Source organism: Vigna umbellata, chromosome 10 (assembly GCF_029865625.1).
Source record: "Vigna umbellata cultivar VRB3 chromosome 10, Vumbellata_1.0, whole genome shotgun sequence".
NCBI classification, from domain to species: domain Eukaryota; kingdom Viridiplantae; phylum Streptophyta; class Magnoliopsida; order Fabales; family Fabaceae; genus Vigna; species Vigna umbellata.
In genome coordinates this window covers 15,094,984-15,119,356 of record NC_142174.1, presented here as the reverse complement: position 1 = coordinate 15,119,356, position 24,373 = coordinate 15,094,984, and the positions used below count along the sequence as shown (strand labels likewise).

Genomic DNA, 24,373 nt, shown 5'->3' with positions numbered 1-24,373 from the left:
GTTTTCTTTACTTAGAACAACATTAAAAATTCTCATAAAGAAAACAAAATCAATTTTCTTAATTTACATCGTTATAATTAGTTATATACTAAGTTCTCAACTAAATTTTATCAATTAGTCTTCCCTGTCTGCTAAAATTTATTATCGTGCATTGTTTTTATTAGTAATTAATGCTTATCAGTTTTAATTTTAATTTTTATTACAGGCATTAGGAATTAATTGGGATTGAAATTCTTATATTCAATAAAAATTATGAATATCACTAGTATATAAATAAAAAGATTTAAAAATTTATTATCTTAAATTTATTTCTGCGAATTTTAAAATTTTCATGATTCAGATAATAAAAAAAATTCAAATGATTTTCTTCTCTTCTCAGCACATCCTCTATCATGAGCATTGATGTTTAGTTTTTTCCAACAAATCCATTCACTCAAATGCACTTAAATCTACAAAACCAAACTTGCAATATATATCTGTCTTCAGAATTCAACGTTAACAATATCATCTACGTAAACAGACACATTTACATAACGATATGTCTCACTTGTCTCATTCATTACTTTTCTTGTTTTCAAGTGAGACTTTCTCTATCCCATACCTTAAACTAACTAACTTCAGGTCAAAGGATTTGAAGAATAATATTTGAAACAATACAAACAAAAATCAATTTAAAGAAGACACCCATTCAAAATTGCAATGTCAATTGTCCATTCTGTCATGATGAACAACCTCGTCATATTTTCTAGTAGGTTTATTCATGCTTTGATATATACACTGTTGTTATAGATTACCACTCACTCTAAAAAACATGTCTTACCACACAATCACAGACTTAGTGTGAAGAAACAACTGTTAGCTTTTCTCCAGCTCAAGAACAGCAACTATATATATATATATGGTGGTTGAAATTGCCTTATTAAATACATTGGATATGTTTGTCCTATCAATATTTATGCAAAATTTTCAAAAGCGTTTTAAAATTAACTATTGGCATTTTCTTCTTGTCTTGGTTATCTCACGCAAGACAATTACATGTGCAGCTTCGTATATACATTGATTTAAGTGGCCCCTCAAAGATAAAACCAGTTGATTAATTGGTGATTATTACTTCCATGAAACACCCAATTTTCTTTTCAATTGTATTTAGTAAACAATCACGAAAACTACAAAATATAGATTTTCATTTATTGGCCTTCGTCTGAAATTTTATTATCAAGCTGTTAATCAAACCGTTACTCAGTGTTATATTGTTTATCAATTAATTGTGTTTGTTTACTAATATATACGATAACTTAATAAGAAATATTAAGTACGGTAATATCTATTATTCGTGAAATAAGAGAAATTTATATTCTCTATTTTTTTTAAGAAAAATTTAAATGGAATTTTTTTAATATATATGTGTGTGTGAGTTGTTGTAAAGGGATTGAGTTTGTATTTTAATTTATCAATATTTTTACCTTCTAAAAAAATTTATTTTTATTTTACATGTGAAATTTGATTTTGATCCTATAAATTTTTTTCTTTGATTTTGATCTCCCAAAATATAAAATCACTTCCTTCTATTGACAAGGCTTATTAATTATTAAGTTTTGAGGGTGATTATGGATGTAGGTTTTCAAAAATATTAAATTCATAAAATAATTTTAATGTAACCAAAAAATATTTTTAATATATGTGTATATATATTATGATAATTTTTTACGTGAAACTTAGTAATTATGTGTGAATACCTATCAGAATAAAGGTGCTATCAATTTTCCTTTAATAGCACAGGCAGTTAGAGTACAGCCATGTGCTAATTTCCATGTGAAAATAAGGTGAGGTTGATACCCTAAATTCTTGTAAACTGGTATTCCAGAAAACCATTTTTTGGTATTCCCATATTCTGTATTTTTAATTTAATCAAAAAAATTATGTTAATGAAATTCTGGAATTATTTCAAGGCATAAAAGGAGTTTACAAAAATAGTTATAGACAGTTTTTCAATAAATTTTTATATCGATAATCAGAATCAAACTGAGATCATTATTGAACTAATCAGATGGTTCACCATAAAGCTTATAAACCCATTCAAACATATGGCTATCTTAGATATGGGGTTTTGGAAATAAGACATCACTTAATTTAATGAAGCTTTTATTAAGTATCATATAAAAAAATAATACTTTTGATTAAAATCAACAAACATTTTTGGGAGGAATACTTTTAAAAAAATCATGTATATAAATTTATTTCAAATTGTATGAGAAATATTCTACATCTATTAGTTTAATTGTTTATTTTCAAAGTTTCTTATTCAAAATTTTACTTTAGTCACACTTGAATAAATATAGACACAGGCCTTGAAGTTTCTAATTAGACAAAAGACGCATTAATATTAATCAATTCAACAATTTGTAATATTAACGATATATATGATACAGCAAACCAATGAATATATTTTTCCTCTTAAAAATGCTATAGTTGCAATCAACCAAGCAAAGAGAAATATGTGTCTGTATTGAAAATATATTATCAGTGTTTACAGAAACACGGTGTATATAAATATTGTGTACACTTTTATATTAAGTTGTCCAGCATCACTAATACGACTTCTTTCTTGTCTACCAGAACATTTTAAAACAATATTACATGGTGAAAAATTCAGAGACGACCAAACATATTTAATATACGAAGATATTAAGGTAGAAGAAATTGCATGATTTACATACCATTTGTAAATATTTATATGTGAATTAATTAAAGTGATTGACGTGTACACAGAAGCTTACCTCCAGATTAGAATATAGCCGAGCATACATATATAGGAAGCATAAAATCTCTATGGGAGGGCTTGTGGTTAACGTTAAGCAAATTTAGTTTGATAAGTAGAGAAAATAGGTTTCCCATTAGAAAGATGATCAATGGATTAAAATATTTAATTGTGTTTGTTTGTATGTATGTTTCCTTGAGACAGAAGTAGGGTTTTTAGATAGGGGAAGTAGGGAAAGTGGGAATTGGTATATTTAAAACGTAACTAGAAACTAACTAGGTATGGTTAGATTGGGCAACAAGATTCCTCAAACACTGAATTGAGAGAGGAAAACCAAACAAACACTTTGCGTTTGTTTCTCCAACTGCAATTTAAACCAGAAGAACAATTGACAGCTCAACTTCTGTTTCTCCAGTGTTCTCAGCCATAGTCTTTTGTGATGTGTCACGTGATTCTCACACTCTCCTCACACGTACGCTCCCTGGTCCCTTTGCTTCGCCAGGGACCATGTCATCATTGCGACAACCTAATTATGTCTTATATCCTCCACTCACGTGCCAAAGTCGGCTACGCACGTGTCTTTAATTTATGGATTCTACTATTGGTTAAACATTTATTTTCTCCACTCTCTCCTACTTTTTCAAGTTTTATTACTTTCGTATGCTTGTAAACATTTTTAAAGTTCACGTTCTCAGTTGCAAGTGCCGCACTGCTTTGGGAAAGTTAGAAGGAACAAGAGCCATCCCTTTGCTTTAATTTTAGGTGCCTACACTTTTTAAACCCCAAACGTCACAAAATATGGCATCGCTGTGATTTGGATTCAAACAGCCAGAAAACCTCACCATCAAAACGCTTTTTATCTGCACCACAAACGTAATCTCAACTATAACATTTTCAAACACCAACGACATTTTTTGTCATAAAAAAGAAAATATTGTTTAAGATGGAGGGATAGACAGTAGTGTACCGATGAATTGACATACATACAAACATCATGCAATGTTCCAAGGGCTGTTGTCATTTCCATGTTCACTTATTTAAATATTGCTCTAACTAGCTGCTTCTACGTGGGACCCAAAGCGGATGTTTGCTCAATTTCAAGCACATTCTGATAGCTAGAGCTGTCTTTGATTTCACAGCACTGGTTTGATGATCGTTTTGTTTATGGATGACGATGGGGATAGCAACACGAATAAGAGCATCCTGCACAGTGCACACGTCGATGTTGCTATAATGTCATCATTATTGACCAAGTTTCATGCTATATTTAGATTTTCCCAATTAATGGCTAATCAACCAAAGTTCATTTTCTAATTCTGTATTACCAAAATTTGATTTTTCCTGCATAATCCTCATACACCCACATCTTCATCATCTATTTCATTTCTTAATTCTTGATAAATTATTGCTACTAGTTTACTGTTTTTATATTCAATAATTCACAATACACACACACACAGAGATTTAATTATTTTTTTCTTTTCCAATTTTCTCCTGGAAACATGTGCTTAGTTTAAGTAGAAAGCACTTATTTTCCTATTTTGCTTATATGAAGTTCGGATACGACGAATATGAAAAAATATTACCGTTATACCCATATGGGACATTGAATGTATTGCATAAATATATTTTTTTATGTAGCAAATTTTATAACAAACAAATGGAACTATATAAACTATATTATTATAGAATTGAAATTCATAATACGTAATATTTTTTAATATATAAGAGTTATATTTTAGATATATAATAAGTATTTTGTAATATAATACAATATCAATTTGTTAATAATTTGGATATACATTATTTATGACGAAAATTTGTGAAACATGTTGTATCCGTAAATTTAGAAAAATTACCATACATATTGCTCTAAGTATACTTATGCATATGTATTGCACAGAGTATATTTTATACTTCATGTTAGCAACTACCTCTTTGTAATGTTTTATTTGTTTGTATTCATATTGTTTACTAATATTGAAACGGGAAAGGACGACCTTCTTATTTATTGCTGTTGATGAATTCTTTGGAATGAAAGAAAGATGTGAAATGTACTATCACTCATGAGTAAATAAGACGAAAGAAGAAAAAAGATGACCGACAAAATTTTATGTATTTGATTGTTTTGAAACATAACTATAAATGATATATTAAAGAATTCTTTTTAACTGTCAGTTTATATTTCATTAAATAAAAATAAAAGTTAACATATAAATTTATTATCTTCAGATGAGATATCATGATATATTTATAAATTATCTCATGGTTTATTAGTATCCAATTTTTTTGTTTTTTAAGGAAAAAACTAATTATAGTATTACAGCTGTTTGTTTGGTGATCAATTTGGACGAGTATGTAAGTGAAAAATCTTAAATTTGTAAATTTTTGTATTAAAAGATTTGATAAACAAACATACATAAAAAACCTTGTTAGAAATTTAAGGATGAATTTAAATTGTAGATTAATTACAAATGAATTAAAGAACAAAATCAATCTTACATTTTATTCTCATAATAATAACAATATTAGTTATTTAAATAAGAAAAATCTAATATTTAATTAAAAGTTATAAAGATGATTTCATTATTTAATATTATTTTTAAAATTTTTAAATTATCATGTTAATAAATCATTCACGAACTTTTATTTCACTTTTTATTATTTTTTTCTGCTTTTCCTTTCATTCTCTACTTTTCATTCACTCAACTCAAACACAAACTAAGGCCACTCAAAAGTAGGCAAGTTACACATGCAAAAGAGGAAAATTCGTCTAAAGCATCAACACGTGGTGCATTATTCTTGATATTAATGATTGTAATGTAAAAGTTAGCTGTATTAATCAGAATATGTTTTAGAATATTTTTTTTTTCTACTAAATTCTTTAAAAAATTATATAATTAATTTATGTACCAGTTAAAATTTAAAAAAAAATCGAAAAACTAAAGGATTTTTATAAATTATTAGCATATATAACTTAATTTTAGCTGATAAAAAATATTGATTTTAATTAATTATAAATGGAATTTATGAAAACTGTCATAGTAGGTGGGGTTTTCTTTTTCGAGCTTCTTTTTGGAAAAACAAATATACGAACATGTTTGATAAATTCATTAGCATATGTTAATGAATAATACTAAATCAGATAATCATTTCCAAAAGCTAGTTTGTAGTTTTATTAGTAGGAAATGCCGCAAAAGGTTATCTGTCAGAATTTTTGCAGCCTTGATTTTACATGAGAGTATGATATATGATTATTGATTAGTATATATAAGGTAGTGGTCATAATCCCATGCTTACGTGTGCAGTTGGAGCACCGTAGTACGTTAAGATCATGTCGCTAATTTGCTTGGCAACATTTATCATACCCGTTACCCGTATTATATTTTTACATCTTACCCGATAATGATATTATTTTAATTAATTTATCTATCATTTTGATTAATTTAAAACAATTTCACGTTTCTATACTAGATGCTACATGTCTTTCATGAAAGATAAATCAACTCCAATTGAGTAGGCTATTTTAAATAATATAATTGTTTATGTAAATATATTTCAAATGTAATTTTCACATCAATGAAATTTTTACGTTAGTACATTTAATATTACTGATATATTTTTCAAGCTAAAATTGACTTTTTAAATAGTGTATTGGGATGCCCGGACAGTAACGCTAAGGTCGTCCGGCCATGGTAGGTGCTTCTACTCGTGTAGAAAAGGTTTTAGACGTCTCTTATTTTAGATTTTTAACGTCAGATCCCGACTCGACGTCTTTATGGATGACGTTAATGGAACGTCGGACTCCATAGGTCAGACGTCTATATAGACGTCGAACTATAGACGTCGGACTTTATAGGTCAGACGTCTAAAACGTCACCGTATTTGATTGGATCTTTCTCCGCTTGAGGCCTCTCGAGTTGCTCCTGACTCATGGTGATTCGAGTTTACAACTTTATATTTTAGTTGAAGAGAATGAATTGTACCTTTTTTTTGTATTGGATGATTTTAAAAATGTAGTGGAGGGAATTGGAGGAGTGCAAAACGCAAGAAATCGCCGCCCAAGAACGCTGCCCAAAGACACGAGCAAAACTACACAAAAACTCAACGAAAACGCATTTTAATCGGTTCAAATGAAAGATAATTCATCAAAGAGTAATGTAATCGGAGTAAAATTAATTTTAAACGGTGCAAAAGTGACAAAACGAACCTGAAAAATGTAGCCAGTGGAGAGAAATCGCGAGAAAGATGATGAACAATGAGTGCGCGTAACTGCTGCTTCGTGTTCGCAGTGTTTTAATGCAGACACTTAGAAGTCGGTTCCTCCCATAACAAACGTCTATAGACGTCGGTTCTCCCCACAACATACGTCTAAATGGCTTTAGAAGTCAGAGTGGCGAGATCAGACGTCTAAAAAGAGTCAAAAAGTGACTTTTTAGATTTTAGGACTGAGGATTTAGAAGTCGGTTCCCGCCATAACAGACGTCAGTTCCCTCACAACAGACGTCTAAATGGCTTTAGAAGTCGGAGTGGCGGGATCGAACGTCTAAAAGGAGTCAAAAAGTAACCTTTTAGATTTCTGGGCTGAGGATTTAGAAGTCGGTTCCACCATAACAGACGTCTATAGACGTCGGTTCCCCCACAATAAACGACTAAATGGCTTTAGAAGTTGGGCCCCCTCATAGTCGACGTCTAAATATTTTTTTTATTTACAGAAAATGCTACAGTCATTTTTTACGTTGGATATTCGAGGGTCAGACATCTAAAGGATGACATTAAAGGCCTTTTTTGTACTAGTGTTCTGAACATGATTAAGGTAAAACACTGATTAAGGATGATTGGACTGTGGTTGGGCCGCGATTAAGGTTTCGTTAATCCAAAGCCCACAACCAAAATTATAAAAACAGGTCAAAGGTAAAAAGTAGGCTGGTTCATTAATTACACACTTATTACAACACTTAACTTACCGATCAGATTATCACTGACTTTGACATCAGAGCACCTTTAACCGATACACCTCCCTCGGTGCACAGGAGATTGAACAAAGCTTGACAGGACAAAGAGAACAGAGAGAGCATAGACCGGACGACGTCTGGAAGAAATTGTGCAAGACTCGGGTGACTCGACCCTATAACGAAACAAATAGTATTTCTAATGATAATAGTAATTAAAACAAAGCCTGATTAATTTATTATTAACACGCGCATTCTATTGTTGGACAACCCCAAATATACCAAAACTATAAGCTTCAAAGAAAATCACTCAACTATTATTTGAAGCCATGCTTAATTGACATATGTTCTGTTTATTTTATTTTGAAACACAGCACAAATTAAAAAAAAAACAGTATATTTGCTTATTTTAATTCTATAACGTGACGTTTATAGTTATTTGCCTTTCATATTTGATGTTTATAAAGTATTTAAGAAGTGAGTGTAGATAAGAACATATATTAATTTTGTTCTATCACTTTATAAATTGTTAAATTTCAAAAGATAACTATTTCTTAAAAACGGAGGGAAAAATTGTATACAAATGGTGAAAAGAGAAATAGAAAACAAGAGTAATTAGAAACGCAAATGAAAATATTATGTGGTATAATCTTAGTTTCTTTATAAACTGAGAAAATAAATAAAAAAATGAATTTAATATTTTTTATTTATTTTTGAAGACAAATAATCGAACAGAAAGAAGCTTTTCCATTTAAAAAAAGGAAATTAAAAGGGAATGATAAACATAAGTGAAAAATAATGTTTGTAAATGGAAAGCATAAAGTAGTTGGGGGTGTTTCATATATCACCAGTACCTACACATACATGTTCCACCTTTCTTGTAGTTAAACAAAAGATGCGACACAGTTTTCCTTCAATTTCTGTCTTCACATAAATTTACAGTTTAGCTGCACCTCATCTCAATGCATGTTTTGCTACAATACCAGTCAACATCACCAAGATAACAAGTCTTGTGGTTAGGGTTGCAGCAAAATGTGATAGCAAACTGAAAATCTCGAATTTCGAGAAACAAGAAAAACATTGAAATGCATGCATTTAACCAAAAATGACAGTGATGAAGTTGTGTGAAGTTTACGAGTTAACTAGCAACCTATACTTAGTGTGGTACCTGTCGGGCCACTGCTCCTTTATTGCAATCGGATGCTGTGTTTCTCTTCGCCTTTTTTTCTTCTTTCTAGATCCTATATCTTCTTCATATTTATTATATTTAGCACTCCAACTTTAGTTATACATGCTTAATCACTATTCATACGTTCTATTTAATGCAAGTGCAAAACGAGATTAAACAATGTAATTAATATTACCGTGTTCATATTTTAGTAACATACTTTTTCACCTTTACATGTTACTGTGCAGTTTAATTTTGTACTATCTCTCTGCGTGCATGCTCGTCACAAAGATGTGTCATTATTTGATGGAAAGAAAAATGTTGTGTATAGCTGGCAACTTGCAAGTGTAGATGGTGACTTTACGGGACCATCCATAGCCTCCTCGGATCTGCAACCCCAACATAACTATCTTTTAGTTTATTTCTTGAACTCACCCCAAGTGTCTTCATTTTTAGCTAGCCACCAATTTAATGCACGATTATTCTCATCATATCTACAATACACAAAATAAATACAACTAAGAAACCACTATAAAAACCTACTATTTTATTAAAGTGAAATAAATAACCAATACTTCATTTATTGTTATTTATTAATATCTTAATTATTTTTTCATGTTTTACCGTTATTATAACAGAACTAGAAAAAGTCATAGCTAATTATAAATATCCAAAATAATTCGTTGTACTGTTTTTTTAACGTAATTCAGTGGGGAAAGTTTTCTCTCTCTTTTTTCTTTATTTAAAGATTTTGCTTAATCAAACCATTACAGAATCTTTATCTCTTCGCACTTTCATTTTGTTTCATCCTTTCAACCAAATTAAGTTCAATAATTTATATATTTTATTAAATTAAAATAGTTTCAAGTGGACATTTCTTTGATAAGATAAATGACGAGAGTGGTTATTCTTTTTCTTTCTTTCATCGGTGGGGCTTTTATGAACATCAAAAGACGTGTGTAAAATATCGCATAAAGTCAAACTTGTGATTGTAGAGACTCTAATATGCATGCTTGCCAAAAATGATATACTAGAGGGCCATATTCTATGATACTATAAATTGGACATATAAAATTCAAGTGACAGATTCACTTTTGAACCCTAAATGATATATTTATCGTTATCTTTTCACTCATAATTAAAATGGGTACATGCTTAGGTATGTATACTATTCACACATCATTACAATTAGTTGTTTAACAGGAAATCGAACCGTCACTATAATGCTTTTCAGTGTTAAAATAATACTACATTATACATCATAACCGTATTGCTTCAAAGTTTACAAAATTTGTTAATCAAACAGCTAAATCATGATTCATCGGTATTAATAACACAATATCGCTAATTAATAAATATATAAACATTAAAGAATATAATTTCATAACTTTAATAAGTTTTAAAATACAAAAATAATCTTTTTTATATTTTTTAACATTCGAAATGTAAAATACAAATCAAACATATCATAATACTTAATTTTAATGTTTCACCATACATAATAATAATTTTATAAAATAAATAATTTTTTAGACAAAATGGTAATTTTTTTCTTTTTAAGGAAAAACATTTAGATAAGATTTAAACCAAATTTATTGACTTGTTTTGTGAAGATATGGACTTTAAGTCTAATTACACGTTAACAAAGTAATGTTTATACATATTTATATATTATAAATCTATCTTATTTTTAGTCGATATAAAATTTTTAACACACTTTTCTTACGTTGACGCATATTCATATTGATCATGAGAAAAGACAGGAATTAGTGGTTATCACTATAAAAAAATTACGTATTATCGGCAAACACAATCCGTCAATAATTGAAAAAATTTACCGAAATTATTGACGGACTGTGCTTAACGACAAAATTTGTTGGTGAAAATTGTGTATGCGTCCTCTTCTTCCTTTTATTCTTCTCCTTGTTCCTCCTCTCCTCCTCGTGACTTCACCTCGTCATCACTGTCGTGTGAATTGTTGCGTCAATTGTCTTTCAATCTTGTAATGAATTGACACTTATTTATATATTTTATTTCTAATTGATGTAAGACTTTCAATACTTTTTAAGTTAGTTTTATTTATCAATTTTAAGTTCACTTATTTCTAAATAGAAAATTGATTTTTGTAATTTTATTGGACTGCATGATAAACTAATTCATTCATTCTCTCTTTGTGAAAACTATAATACGATTATAACATAATAAGATATAGACACTTTACATTTCCTTTATCAAGCATCAAAAGATTTCCTCCGGTAGCAAACTTGGTTTTGATAAATAGTTTACATGCTTATCCTTTGGATGGCAATCGAAGATACTGTTCAGTTATCATTTTTATAATAGTCGTCCAAAACTGGTTAGTTTAATATTTTTGGGCATTGGTTAAACAATTAACCATAAAAAGAAATGATATTTAAAATGTATTTGAAAATTATGACAAGGACATGCAAATAACATTATTTATTAAAAAAGTTATTTATGCTTTGAGTAGTTTCAATAAGGAATTTAGACGTCCTGCCATGAATATTTACTGTGAGAATGCCCAAAAGCACCACACAGGGGCATGAGATTTGAAAAACATGATTGTTGTCATGTTATTTGGTTTGCTGCATTTGAACTCAAAGAAGATGAAAATTTTCTCAAAGAGTTACCTTGACATTGATACTAATTAAGGTTGAGTCTCACGTGTGGATAAAATCCGACACAAAACACAATCAAGAATATATATATATATATATATATATATATATATATATATATATATATATATATATATATATATATATATATATATATATATATATATATATATATATATATATAAAATCATGCTTGGATCTTCACCAGTTTTATATGAATCAAGATCTTGGAAAAGGTGACAATAATTTTAAAATAGATATTTTCTTTTTGTCGTTATTTCTTCTCTCCTACTTCCTTCTGTGAATCTCATAACAAATTCAAAATTAGACTATGTTTCCTTTATTTCGAAGTTTTAAAAACTCAAATATATATTGTATAAAATGTTAGAAAGAGTTTAGTTTTCTTATGGAATGCGAATTAAAAAAAATACAATACAAAAAAAAAGGCTTTAGATTTTAAAATTTTAGAACTGAAATTCAATTCTATTGTGGCTACATTATGATAAATTACAAGTGAAATTAATTCAGTATGATACACCACGAATGATGACTAAAAGTCTATTAAATCCTTCAAGAAAATTGGAACTTAAATATTGTATAATTAAAAGACGAGTATTAGTTTAAATATTGTATATAAAAAAAAGCTTTTATACAAATACTTTATAATTAATATTTTTATACCGTCTATAAAAACCATAACCTAATAAAAAATTGGATAGGAAATTAACAATGTTCCGTTTGTATAAAAAGTTATTAATTGTAGACATATTTGTTTGAATGAAGTTTTCTATATTTGATAATAACTCTGGAAGACTTGGAGGACAGAATAATAATGATGTGATAAAATGATTACACTTAAAAAATAATATTTAAAAATATGAAAATATATTTAAACCTTAATCATAAGTAAAAGAAGGTGAAACATGAAAAACACCTGTAAAAAAATAAGGATACACGAAAAGGGAAAATGAACATGGTCACTGTGACAGTGGCAAACCTTAAAGCGGTTATGAGTACTTTTCAGACCCTATTTATCCCACACAAACCTAACTTGTCTGTTTTGCCCATCCACTCGCACGTGCCATCCATCCTCTTCGTCTAGCACTCCTGATTTCTAAAATCTCTTATATTTTTCCTGTCTCACTTCGCTAGGGCTATTTGTGAATTTGCAGCGCTTAGTATGACCAACATGACCTTACCAACTAAGGGGGCTCATCCCCATCGGCAATGATTATGTAGGGCACTACGGTCATTCCAACATATAAAAAAAAGATGGTGGTAGTTTGGATCGTTGAGATGACTTTCTACTCACCTTATCTTTATTTTATTCCGTAGTTTGCGTTTGTTTCCAAAGGACGTATTCAGATGACAATAAAAGCCAATACTTCTGATGACATTGCGTTAATTTCATTAACACCCTATATAAAACTAAGCTACCATCACAACAAATAATTAAAAAATTAATCATGATCCTCTCGTTAAACATATGATAATTTTTATTCAACATATACCATTAAAAGTTTCTAAGTTTCTGTACAAACATGTTAGAGTTTGCGTATTTTTCCTTTTCAGAAGCATCCATTCATATTTTGGAAGAGAACAAAACTGCTATATACAAATCGTTAGTCTCTTAAATAACAATCCTTAAATCCAAGGCTTATTGTTCCTATTTTTTGAGTATACAAGATAGGGTTATTATGGTCATTGGAGTGGATGAATATTTCTTGTGTGTGCAATTGATTACCAATTTATATAAATATGGAAAATGGTGTGAAATAGAAGAATAAGAAGATTAAAAAAAAGTATATATAAAAGGACATTATTGGTGGGGAAAAAAAACTAAAGGAAGAGGTGAAGACCAAAGAAGGGTGAGAGCGACAGCTTCCCTTTCCTCTCTCTTCTTCACTCTCTCGTTCTTTCTTTCTCTCTCTCTCTCTCTGTTTATCTGAGACAAGTATGATATCAGTCCCCCAAACCCTCCATCTTTAATTTTATATCGTTGTGAAGCCCGCACTTTCTTTTTAGAGAAGTGATTGCAGAGACCTCTTATTTCCCAGAGAAACAAAAGAGAGACCACAACATACAGAGAGAGAAATTGAGTGACTGTGTTTATATGTGAGAGAGAAAGAAGGAACTGTGGAAGCTATCAAAACCACCGAGGATGTCTGAGTGCTTTACATCTTTTCATATCCTGCAACTCTAAGAGGTACACATATGTCTGCATATGCATACGCCATTAGATATACCAGCAAAGCTGAAAATGATAGAGAGGAGAATTTAGCTCTCTCTTTCTCTTTTTCAATTGTCTGTGAATAGTATTTTTTGATGTGCTGGATTTCTTTAATTATTCTTCTTATTACTGATCAATAATTCAACCATTGGACAGAAGTAACCAGGATAAAGCTACTGAGGAGGGTTTAGTTATTTTTGTTGGTACTTGCTGGCCAGAGAAAAGAGATAAAGATGATGGTTTTAGCATGGGAATAAGAACGCCGTTACATTCATCGAGGAGACTAGTACTGCACACCATTGGTTTTCTTTTCGATCTTGGATTACTTGTTGCAATTCTATGTCCCAAGATTTTCAACCAGGAATCTTCAGCTTCCCGAATGGGTTGGAGAGAGGAAGGGTGAGTCCACAGCAGCAGATCCGGAGGGACAAAGTAAGGTTGCAAGGAGGGTTCGAGGCAGCGCCATTGGTAGGGATAGAAGAAGAGGAACCGGTGTACGAGACTGCCGGGATGTTGTCGGAGATGTTCAATTTTCCGCATGCGGCTTCGGCTGAATTGATGGAGCAGCAGCCTGTTACGGCCACGTTTAGGGCGGCGAGGCAAGCCGGAGAGTGGTACGGAAACAGACAGCAACAAGGGGTGAATATGATGATGGGTGGATTGGGGGATTCGAAGAACCAAAACGGTGTGAATAACAACCAGCATCAACCACAGCACCAGATTTCAAGCATTAATGCTGACTCAGCAGCTGCCATGCAGCTTTTTCTGATGAACCCTCAAACGAGGTCGCCTTCCCCTCCTCAAAGCCACGCCACTCCTTCTTCAACACTCCACATGTTGCTTCCCAATCCTTCTTCCAATTCCCTCCAAGGTTTCACCGGTTCGGCCGTGGGAGGGTCTTTTGGGCAATTTACATGGGTTCCTGAGAGTGCTCATCAGCAAGGAGGCGTGATGGAAGGGCAAGGTCTTTCGCTATCGTTGTCTTCTTCGCTGGAAGCAGCGAAAGCCGAGGAATTGAGGATGGGGGACAGTGGTTTTCTATATTACAATCATCAACAAGGGGGTGGTGTGGGAGCTGGCGCTTCTTCTTCTTCTTCAACAGTTCAATTTCCGTACAAGAACAACAGTCATCACCAAGCATTGCATTTGCAAGGGGTGATAGGACACGACAACAACCAGCAGGGACATGTTGGGTTCGGGTCATCCTCGTTAGGTGTAGTTAATGTTCTGAGAAACACAAAGTATGTGAAGGCTGCACAAGAGTTGCTCGAAGAGTTTTGCAGTGTTGGGAGGGGTCAGTTTAAGAAGAACAAGTCGAATAGGCAGAATTCAAACCCTAATTCAAATCCCGATGGTGGTGGCGGTGGTTCTTCGCCTTCGTCAAAAGATGCTGGTATTCCTCCTCCTCCTTTGTCAGCCGGTGATAGGATTGAGCATCAGAGAAGGAAGGTCAAACTTCTATCAATGCTGGACGAGGCATGTATTGTAATCTCTCTCTTTCTTTCTGTTCTCCTCTCGCCTTCTCTCCCCATCAAGAGTCAAGGTCCCCCAATATCTTTTCCTTCTAAATTATTTCCTTAATTTAATCCTTTAATTAATACTGCATTATTTGTCTTCCAAATTAACAAGAGGATTATAAAGGACACGCTTCTCTTCTCCGGCCGGTATCTTTAATTAATTTCCACCTTTTTAAAAAAGTAGAAAAAAGGGAAAAGGCCGGCTGGTATAATAGGGTTCCATTTCATAGGATCAGTTGGTAGGTAAGTGTTCCTTATTTTAATTAATACAAAACTGTTTTTTTTAATCCTTGGATTTGATTGGTGGGATGACTTTATGTTATTTTATTTGGGTTTCTTGGTTTGGTGCAAACCATGAGACTAACTATTAGGAGAATACGTCCATCAAGAAGCGACGTCCCTTCTCATTAGTAAGATAGACTCCAACACAAGGAAGAAAGCACTCACTCACGTACCAATCCACCAGACCTATCATGGAAATATTGCAATCAAACCCCTTTTTATCATATCTAAGTTCATCTGAACACATTCACAGGGGCTTTTCTTTTTCTTTTCTTATAAATCAAAATTCATCCTTTACTATTTTTTTATTTTTTTTATTTATGTGCCAAGACTATCAGTGGAGAAGGTTACTTCCAGAAAGAAACCAAAGAGATTGATTATTCTTCCTACACGTTAACAATTAATGAATACTTCAATGCATCCCTATTATTCCTTGGCTGGGATTTGGTGTTTTATTTTCCTCTTTCTCCCACACAATCAACCAAATTAAATACTTAGTTGGAAAATGTCTTTCTCCTGTCTAATCCATTCATTTAACAATCATAAACTTATCAATATATTTAATTTGCCCAGTGGTCTTTCACTGTTTGCATGGGTTAGTGCCTTTTTTTCTAACTAATAACTATCCACATTTATTTCACATGAGTTGCTTTCCCTTATTAATGCTAAAGTTGGTTCATCTAGCTTTTCACAAACCGCACAATGAATGAGTAAATGAGAGCATGCATGAACACATCTTCTTGCCTTTACTTTCTTATTTTTTAGTTTTTTTGTTATTTTTATCTTCAACATTATTTGATCTGTTCTCTCATTGATTAATATGCAACGTTGTGAATATTTAGACGTGGTAAATTTTTGTTTTTTCAGGTGGACAGGAGATACAACCATTACTGCGAGCAGATGCAAATGGTGGTGAACTCGTTTGACCTGATGATGGGTTTCGGTGCGGCGGTTCCATACACAGCACTGGCGCAGAAAGCAATGTCTCGGCATTTCCGGTGTCTGAAGGACGCAATAACAGCACAGCTGAAGCAAAGTTGCGAGCTACTAGGAGAGAAAGAAGGGGCGGGGACCTCAGGTTTGACCAAGGGTGAGACCCCAAGGCTTAAGGTTCTTGAGCAAAGCCTAAGACAGCAGAGAGCCTTCCACCAGATGGGGATGATGGAACAAGAAGCTTGGAGACCCCAGAGAGGCTTGCCTGAACGATCTGTCAACATTTTGAGAGCTTGGCTTTTCGAACATTTTCTCCATCCGTAAGTTTTCCTCTCTTTTCTCTCTCCCTTCTCATTACTTATTATAACACGAGGATCATATTTGCCTATTACTTTTACTTACTTCTTCGCCCATGTGCTTGTACAATCTTCACCTACAGATTGTGTTGTACAAATAAGCAAATGAACAACTAAAATATATTTTTAGCAATTTATAAAATGAAAGCAACATTTGTTCCAGCACTGTGTTGAATATGGAATAGTACTATTTTCCAGTATGAGTAATGTGTATGTTATCTATAATAACGGTTCTTGACTTGAGAGTTAAAGATAAGACCCTATACAGAAAATAGTGTAATTATTAAGAAGAAGAGAAAGCAGGAGGGTTTGTGTTTATTTGAAAAGATAATAAAGAGACAAAGAAAGGGAGGGGATGTGGCAGAAGGAAAGAGAGAATCTAAAAGCCATTATTTATGTGCCCAACGATCGTTTAGATGAACAGTAATGCAGTAATATTGCAGCGTCCTTGGATGTTGTCTTGGCAGCAAAAAGGTCGAAAGATGCATACAGCACATCGCTGCTTTAACTACGATGAATTTATCAGTATCTTTTTTTTCTGATATTGTTGAATGCCTAATTAGATTAGAGATTAAGTGGAAGGGTGGGGGAGGGGATAAAGTAGAGACAGTGATCAGTGTGTCCAGTAATCTGCTTTACTTCTGGCATGGCAGCTAGGACATAGATCTTTCTTTCTTTCTCTTAGATTCTCACGCCCACGAAGGGAAAGAAAGAAAGGTTTCAAACTCAGCTAGGTGTACAGAAAGCTCCGTGTCCTTTTACACAGTTAAGGCAGGGACTCTGATGTCATTTTCTCGTCTCTTTCTCAGGTATCCAAGCGATGCAGATAAGCATCTGTTGGCACGACAGACTGGACTATCGCGAAATCAGGTTCCTTCATTTCTTTCTTAACTTTAATCTCTACACTGTTTAATATTTCATAAGATGCAAAGTGCCCACATTAACAAGACTAAGTAAAAAAGAAAAAAATAAAAAAAAAGAAGAGAGCAATGAATGGAAAAAAAAGAGGGACCAGCACTGAGTTCAGATGCAACTTACGTGTTTTTGAGTTTTGTTTCTCTGGTTTTTTTTTCTGTCTCTCTCTAAGCAATGCTGGTTTTATCTTGTTTAATGTCACCTTTTCTCTTTTTGTTCTCACGTCGAAAACTTCGTTTTCTTCTCTGAAGACATACTTATCTTTTTGTCTAGTTTTAATTTAGTATTCGAATCTTTTACACACTAGACATAATTAATTCTGAAATGAAATGAACAGAAGTAAGTACAGAAGCAATGAGAGTTATAAATAAATTTGTTGTCTTCAATTCATCTCACTCTCTTCCAATTACTCTTTTCTCTCTCATGTGAAACTGCCTGCTCCTCCTCCCAACTACACGTTATAGCAACCATAAATATGAGGGAATAAATGTGTATATTTCAGATGTTAATGTCTCTCCTAATGCCATGTTTCGAGTTCATGCAGCTTCGTCCCCCAATACCTCTCTCTCTCTCTCTTTAAACATTATATTTTTTATATATAAAAGTACATGCACTGTTGTACATAAACACATTTATTTTCACTAGTATATAATTCTATTCTAAATTTTGTGTGTTTGGCATTATCATTTATGTCTCTTTTTTCTTAGCACGTAAATTTTGAACTCTCAACCGAATAGAACAGAAAATAAATTGTCCCTCTTCATATTTATTCTATCCCTGGATTGAAATAAAAAAATAAATTATTTTCAATATTTGGTTTTTTTATTCCTACTTTATCCTAACTCATACAATTTTATAATTATCTTTAGTGTTATTAATCAATTAAAATTGAAGTTTTGAAGTTTTGTCTCAATAATCTATAATGAAAACTTGTTCTATCTATAGTATGGAACTCTAGATTTTGATGGGACGATGATATCAAAGCACTTAAAGGAACTATGTTTTGTCATTGAATATTACTGTTTTTCATGATTTTTTTTATCAACTTTGTTTATGTCATATACAAAATATAATGTGTGAAAACTTATAATTAACCTTTGTTCGGTTTACGAAAAGTGAGTGGTTGAGAGAAACTTGATAGAGGAAATGATATTTTTAGTGATAGAACAAATTGATTCATTTATTTAATTATCATTTTATTACAAGAATATCAGGTGTTTTAAACATATTTACTTTTATTTTTGTTTAGCTTGAAGTTTTTATTAGTGAAGCAAGAATATTAAATGATTTTTCTGCTATATTTTGTTTTTATTTCATCTTCTCCTAAATTAGATCTGTAGCAAACCAAGATGCTGAGAGCTGGAGAGAAAAAGAAGAAGAAAAAACTGTTAATTACCTGTGCCTATCTTCCAACTACACCCCATATGCACCTATACCCCATAGTGGTCAGTGAAATGGGGAGAATTAGACTCATACAACTAAAAACACTGTCCCTTCTTAGAAGAAACTGGTGATGAATAGTTTCATCTGTTGTGTAACTAATCACATATATATTTTAAATCTGTCATCTTTGATGTCCTTTGTGTTACACCACAGAGAAGATACCTCGAAGTCTAATCACACTTTAGCAGAAAAAGACAAACAACAATGAGCCAGCAGAAAGGAAGCTCTTGTGTGTCCTTTTTCTTTTTGTACTCATAATAGTATCAATTAAATAATCGAACTGAAATTATATACTCGTAGGGTCAAAACACACGGTGAAGGTCAACAATAAGGATTTTATATCAAGGCATTCATGCAGTTTAGTTTTTGATGATATAAAGCACAGCTTTGATACTGGAGTTTTAGTTTGTTCGTCGTCCCTTTAGTCATATTGAGAATTTTCTGAATAGAGCTTGATGTGTTTATATATATATATATATACGTAGATTGATGGGTGGAACGTGATTTTTTCAGGTATCAAACTGGTTCATTAATGCCAGGGTTCGGTTGTGGAAACCCATGGTGGAAGAGATGTACCAACAAGAACTTAAAGAAACAGAGAGTACAGAAGAGAGAGAAAATAACCAAAGCAACAACAGCAATATCAGTGGGAACCAAGCACAAACTCCAAGCACACCAGGAGCAGCTACGACGTCAACAGCAACAACAGCTGCACCACCAACAATCACAACAACAAAACCAACAGGGAAAAAATCCGATATCAATGCCACCGAAAGCGACTCATCACTTGTTGCAATGAATAGACAGGGCTTCTCGGAAAACCAAGGAAAGCAGTCCACCACCACCTCCACCACTGTCATGGCCTCCGTCAGCGCCACCACCTCTGAGATTGCACCACCCGGGTCACAGTGCTTCGACTCAGATCTGCCCCCACAGAGATTAATGGCCACTGATGACACGTGTCGCTTGGTCACAGCAGATTTTGGGACCGCGTCTGCAGTGCTGACATTGGATCCACACTCATTAGATTTGGGACCACAGTTGGTGACGTGTCACTCACCCTAGGGCTTCGCCATGCCGGGAACATGCCGGAGAAAGCTCCTTTCTCTGTTAGAGACTTTGGAGCCATTTAAACTTCGATATATAGTACTACTTCACATAATAATAATATTATAATAAAAAAAATAATATATAGGGAGATGCTTTTATCACATTATATTATATATACATCAAAAGAAAACATTTTTCCACTTTTATATTTTCTCAGTTATTCCTCCATCGGTCTTATTTGCATTGTGGGAGAAGGACAGAAAAGAAAAAGATAATACTATATGAGAAAGGTAGTCTCAACTCAAGTTAGCTATTAATTAGGTGTAATCTTAATATATGGTATCTATTGTATAACTGTACAGCATATTGTTTTGCATGATTTTTTCCCGTATATGGACAACATTAATTATTTAAGGTTTGTAGCTTAGTTTGACTGCACTTGATCTAGTTAATCATGGGAATAATAACTGTTCCTTTTTGTTTTTCACTTTAAGATCGTGAAATATTGTACAATTGTTGATTTTACTTTTATTCCTTCGACAAAAACTCGGCTGTCTTTCATACATCAAAAGGTATAAGAGTCGAATGAGCAATCACTCATAACTGTTTGAAGTTATAATGATATTTTTTTTAAAAAAGTATTGTTAATGGAGAAGTCATACGGATGATAAATAAACTAGATAATATAAATATTGTTGTAATTTAATTTTTTTATTTTAGCATGAGTATGAAAATAATATATATTTTTTTTCGTCTTATCTACTTTCTAATATATAATATATAAAGTAGATATATTTTTGTCTTGTCTACGTTCGATTCTATTTTAGATTATTAAAATACTTTTAGTTGATTGTGTAATCTACTAAAATTATATTAATTTTTTTCTACTTTGATCATTTAGTTATATAAGGAAATCTTTCTTAGTTTTTTTAATTATTTAATATTTTTGATAATTATAGAATTATATTGAGTATTTCATAATATTATGTTTTTTTAACTATAATTTTTCAAAAAAATATATATTTAAAACAGTAAAAAAACTGACATGTGTAAATATATTTGTTTCCTGATATAAATCGAAATGTTATAAAAAGTCTTATATGAAAAGTTTTTTTTACTTAAGGGATGAAAGTAAGGATGAACTTTGACTTTAAAATTTAGGATGAAATAATCAAATCCACGTGTTGTTATCCTTATTAAGTGACGTTGAATGTTAGTGTTTAATTTAGACAAAAGTGGTTCCTAATCACAACTTTGGTGTTCCTAACAAAGTTGTACAAATGAGCAGAATTTTGGACATACATGAATCTTAGGAAGTTGTGCATATGAAGTGTGAGTTTGGTTTTTTTCTTTTCCTTAAAATTGAAGTCGGCCATCGGTTGCATAATTTCTTTGTTTTTGGTATATAAGTGATGCATAGCAGTCCTCTGGGTGTGACAAGAGACAGCTTTGTAGAGAGTATTGATAGAGTGGAATGGATTACACATTGTCCACTTATGTAGCTCTCAAATTATTGTAATGAATCTTACTACATTATTGATCTAATGCATGACATGTTACCTCAATCATGGAAGTCAGAAAACATACATATTGTGTATGAGCCTTAAATTCACACCGGGACCACACCTCATCTACCAATGCAAGTTATCCACTCTTTCAAATTGAAAACTCTCACATACCCACCAAACTCTTCTTTTCCCGCTAAGCAAAAATCACTCTTCAGATCTTCAATATCAGGGGCTACACAACATCTTCCATCAACTCTTTACAACACAACAAAAACTCAAATTATTCAAATAATACAAAACTTCTAACTTCCACCGTTTAAAATTCACTTGATTTCCATTGGGATAGATAGAATAGAAGAAAGGAAAAGGCTTCCATAACCTTTTCTAAAATTTCATTGTCATCGATTAATTTTCCAACTAAATTACTTTTTTTATTATTGAATTTTGTCAAATCTCATTAAGACTGCTTATAACTTGAGGAAGTTGAAGGAGAGAATTGACAGCTTACCCGAATGCAATCAACGCTTTAAAATGGTAGGTGTTCTAATAATTAGAGTTATTGGCTACAAAAAAAATGTGTATATATAACCAAAAAAGTGTGTTCTATAATGGCTGATTATTTAATTAGCTATAATTAAAGTCATAAATTCATGCAAAAGGGTGAGTCACAATGCACGACTATATATGTCTTGCGAAAATAGTTTTTAATGTGTCTACGATAAAACACTGAACATATGATCAATCAAATTTAGAATTATATATATACTTTCCAATTGCGTTAAACTAAAACATTAACCATGAACCCAAGATTCTCAATTATTTTTTTTTTCATTGATAGATTAAAAAGAAAGGTTTTTTAAATATTAAAATCAGTGTATTTTAAGTAAAGAGATGATATAAAAAATGTAGTAGAAAATCAAAATTTAAAAACTTGCCGGAAAGCAAGAACAGTAGTATATTTCTAGATTACAAGTGTTTGGATAATATCCGTGCAAACCTAGAAGGTGGTCAATTCCGTTTCTGTTATGTAATTGGTGTGGGTAGAAGAGATGAACCGGAATTTGTTGTGGTGTGGTATGTAAAACAAAAGGCCACACGTTTCTTCCTTAAAAATCAAAATAAGAACTTGCAAAGCAACAAGCACTTCTCACCTAATATCTTTCTTGTTCTTTGAGAAACACCGCATATTACTAACCAAAGGTTGTTCTGCAGCAACCATCAATTAAGCTTTTTCGGTATTCAATTACATGTGTGGGAGTAGTTAGTTAGATAGTTACACATTTGGCTTCACTAAACAACAGAGATGTCATAAATGATTCTGATATGATAAAAGTGGTTTGTAAGGGAAAATTTATAATTGTTTTGAGGATTAAGGTGGTTAAGTAAATATTTGAAAGTTAAATAATGAGGAAGAAGGAAGGAATGTATGAGTAGAAAGTTAACATAAATTTGGTGATACATTAACATTAAGGAGGGTCCTGTAAAGAGACAGATGATGAAGATTGAAGAAAAAAGATTATGAACCCTAGAATTGTTTGTTTGTCTTGTATCGGTGCAACATAACTTGGGTATTCAATAGGGAAAGAAGCTGACGAAAATTTTATACGAGGGCTTTCAATTGGGTTCTTCCATTTAATGAAGGAGCCCATTGCCACATGATGGAGGAGGAAATGTTCAGATCACACCAAATTGGGCTGGTCCCACCATTTTTCCACTGTCACACACCCGTCAACCTTCTTAACAAACAGATAACAATATTGTATCATTGAAAAATATTTTTTAGTAATTTTTTTAATAATGCGATAACATGTAATTCGTCTATTTTAAATATTCAGACCAATAAAATAATGATATATAATTTATTTTAGAAAGAATTGTTAATATATCACGGTCTTTTGATGCTTTTCGCATTTCAAATATTAAATTTATATTTAATATTTTTAATTCCTAAAATCGGGAAATACTTATTAGCAAATTCTTATAATAATGATTTAACGAGTTGTTATTATTATATTGAGGGTGTTACTCACTCCACCACCATATTTTCTCCCTCCACCTCTCCAATTCTATTACATATTTTTTAAATTACAAAACTAACTTTTTATAATTACACAAATAACCTTTTTATTTTTTAATTCTAATTATTTACTTTAACCCTAAAATCTATCTTTCTACCCCTTCTCACCCACCTCCCAACCCCTCAGATTCTCACCTAAACTCCATCAGATTTGTTTCTCATCTTCCATTTTTCCTCACAAGGTTAGTGATGATATTTTTAATTTTTTTTTAAATGCAATGCATATATATCTGTGTTGTGCTCTATGTTGTGCTGTGCTATGCGTTTTTTTGCTGTGTGCGTGTGTTGGGAGAAAGGAAGAAGATAACCAGGCCAAAAACGGATGTCGGGTATCCGTTTGGATCTGAAACGGATGTCGATATCCGTCGACGGATGTTGACATCCGTTTTCCCTTAAACGGGATGTTGACATCCGTTGACAGATGCTCACATCCTTTTAAAGATTATACGATTTATATTTTAGGGTTTTGTTACGCACTTTTACGTCTCTGAACCTCTCACGCCTCTGACCAGCACCTTGAAGCACCACCACACTGTGAGGAAAAA

At 32.1% G+C, this 24,373-nt stretch overlaps 1 protein-coding gene across 1 annotated transcript; it reads left to right on the top strand.

Moving 5' to 3' along the window:
• Window positions 1-13,345: 13,345 nt before the first annotated feature.
• On the top strand, window positions 13,346-20,730 carry LOC124826547 (BEL1-like homeodomain protein 2). Its single transcript, XM_088100530.1, is given in 6 exon segments — window positions 13,346-13,723; window positions 13,904-15,223; window positions 16,414-16,799; window positions 17,645-17,705; window positions 19,707-20,187; window positions 20,190-20,730. Coding segments are annotated over 5 exon segments (2,202 nt in total). The 5' UTR covers window positions 13,346-13,723; window positions 13,904-14,086; the 3' UTR covers window positions 20,327-20,730.
• The last annotated feature ends 3,643 nt before the right edge of the window (window positions 20,731-24,373 follow it).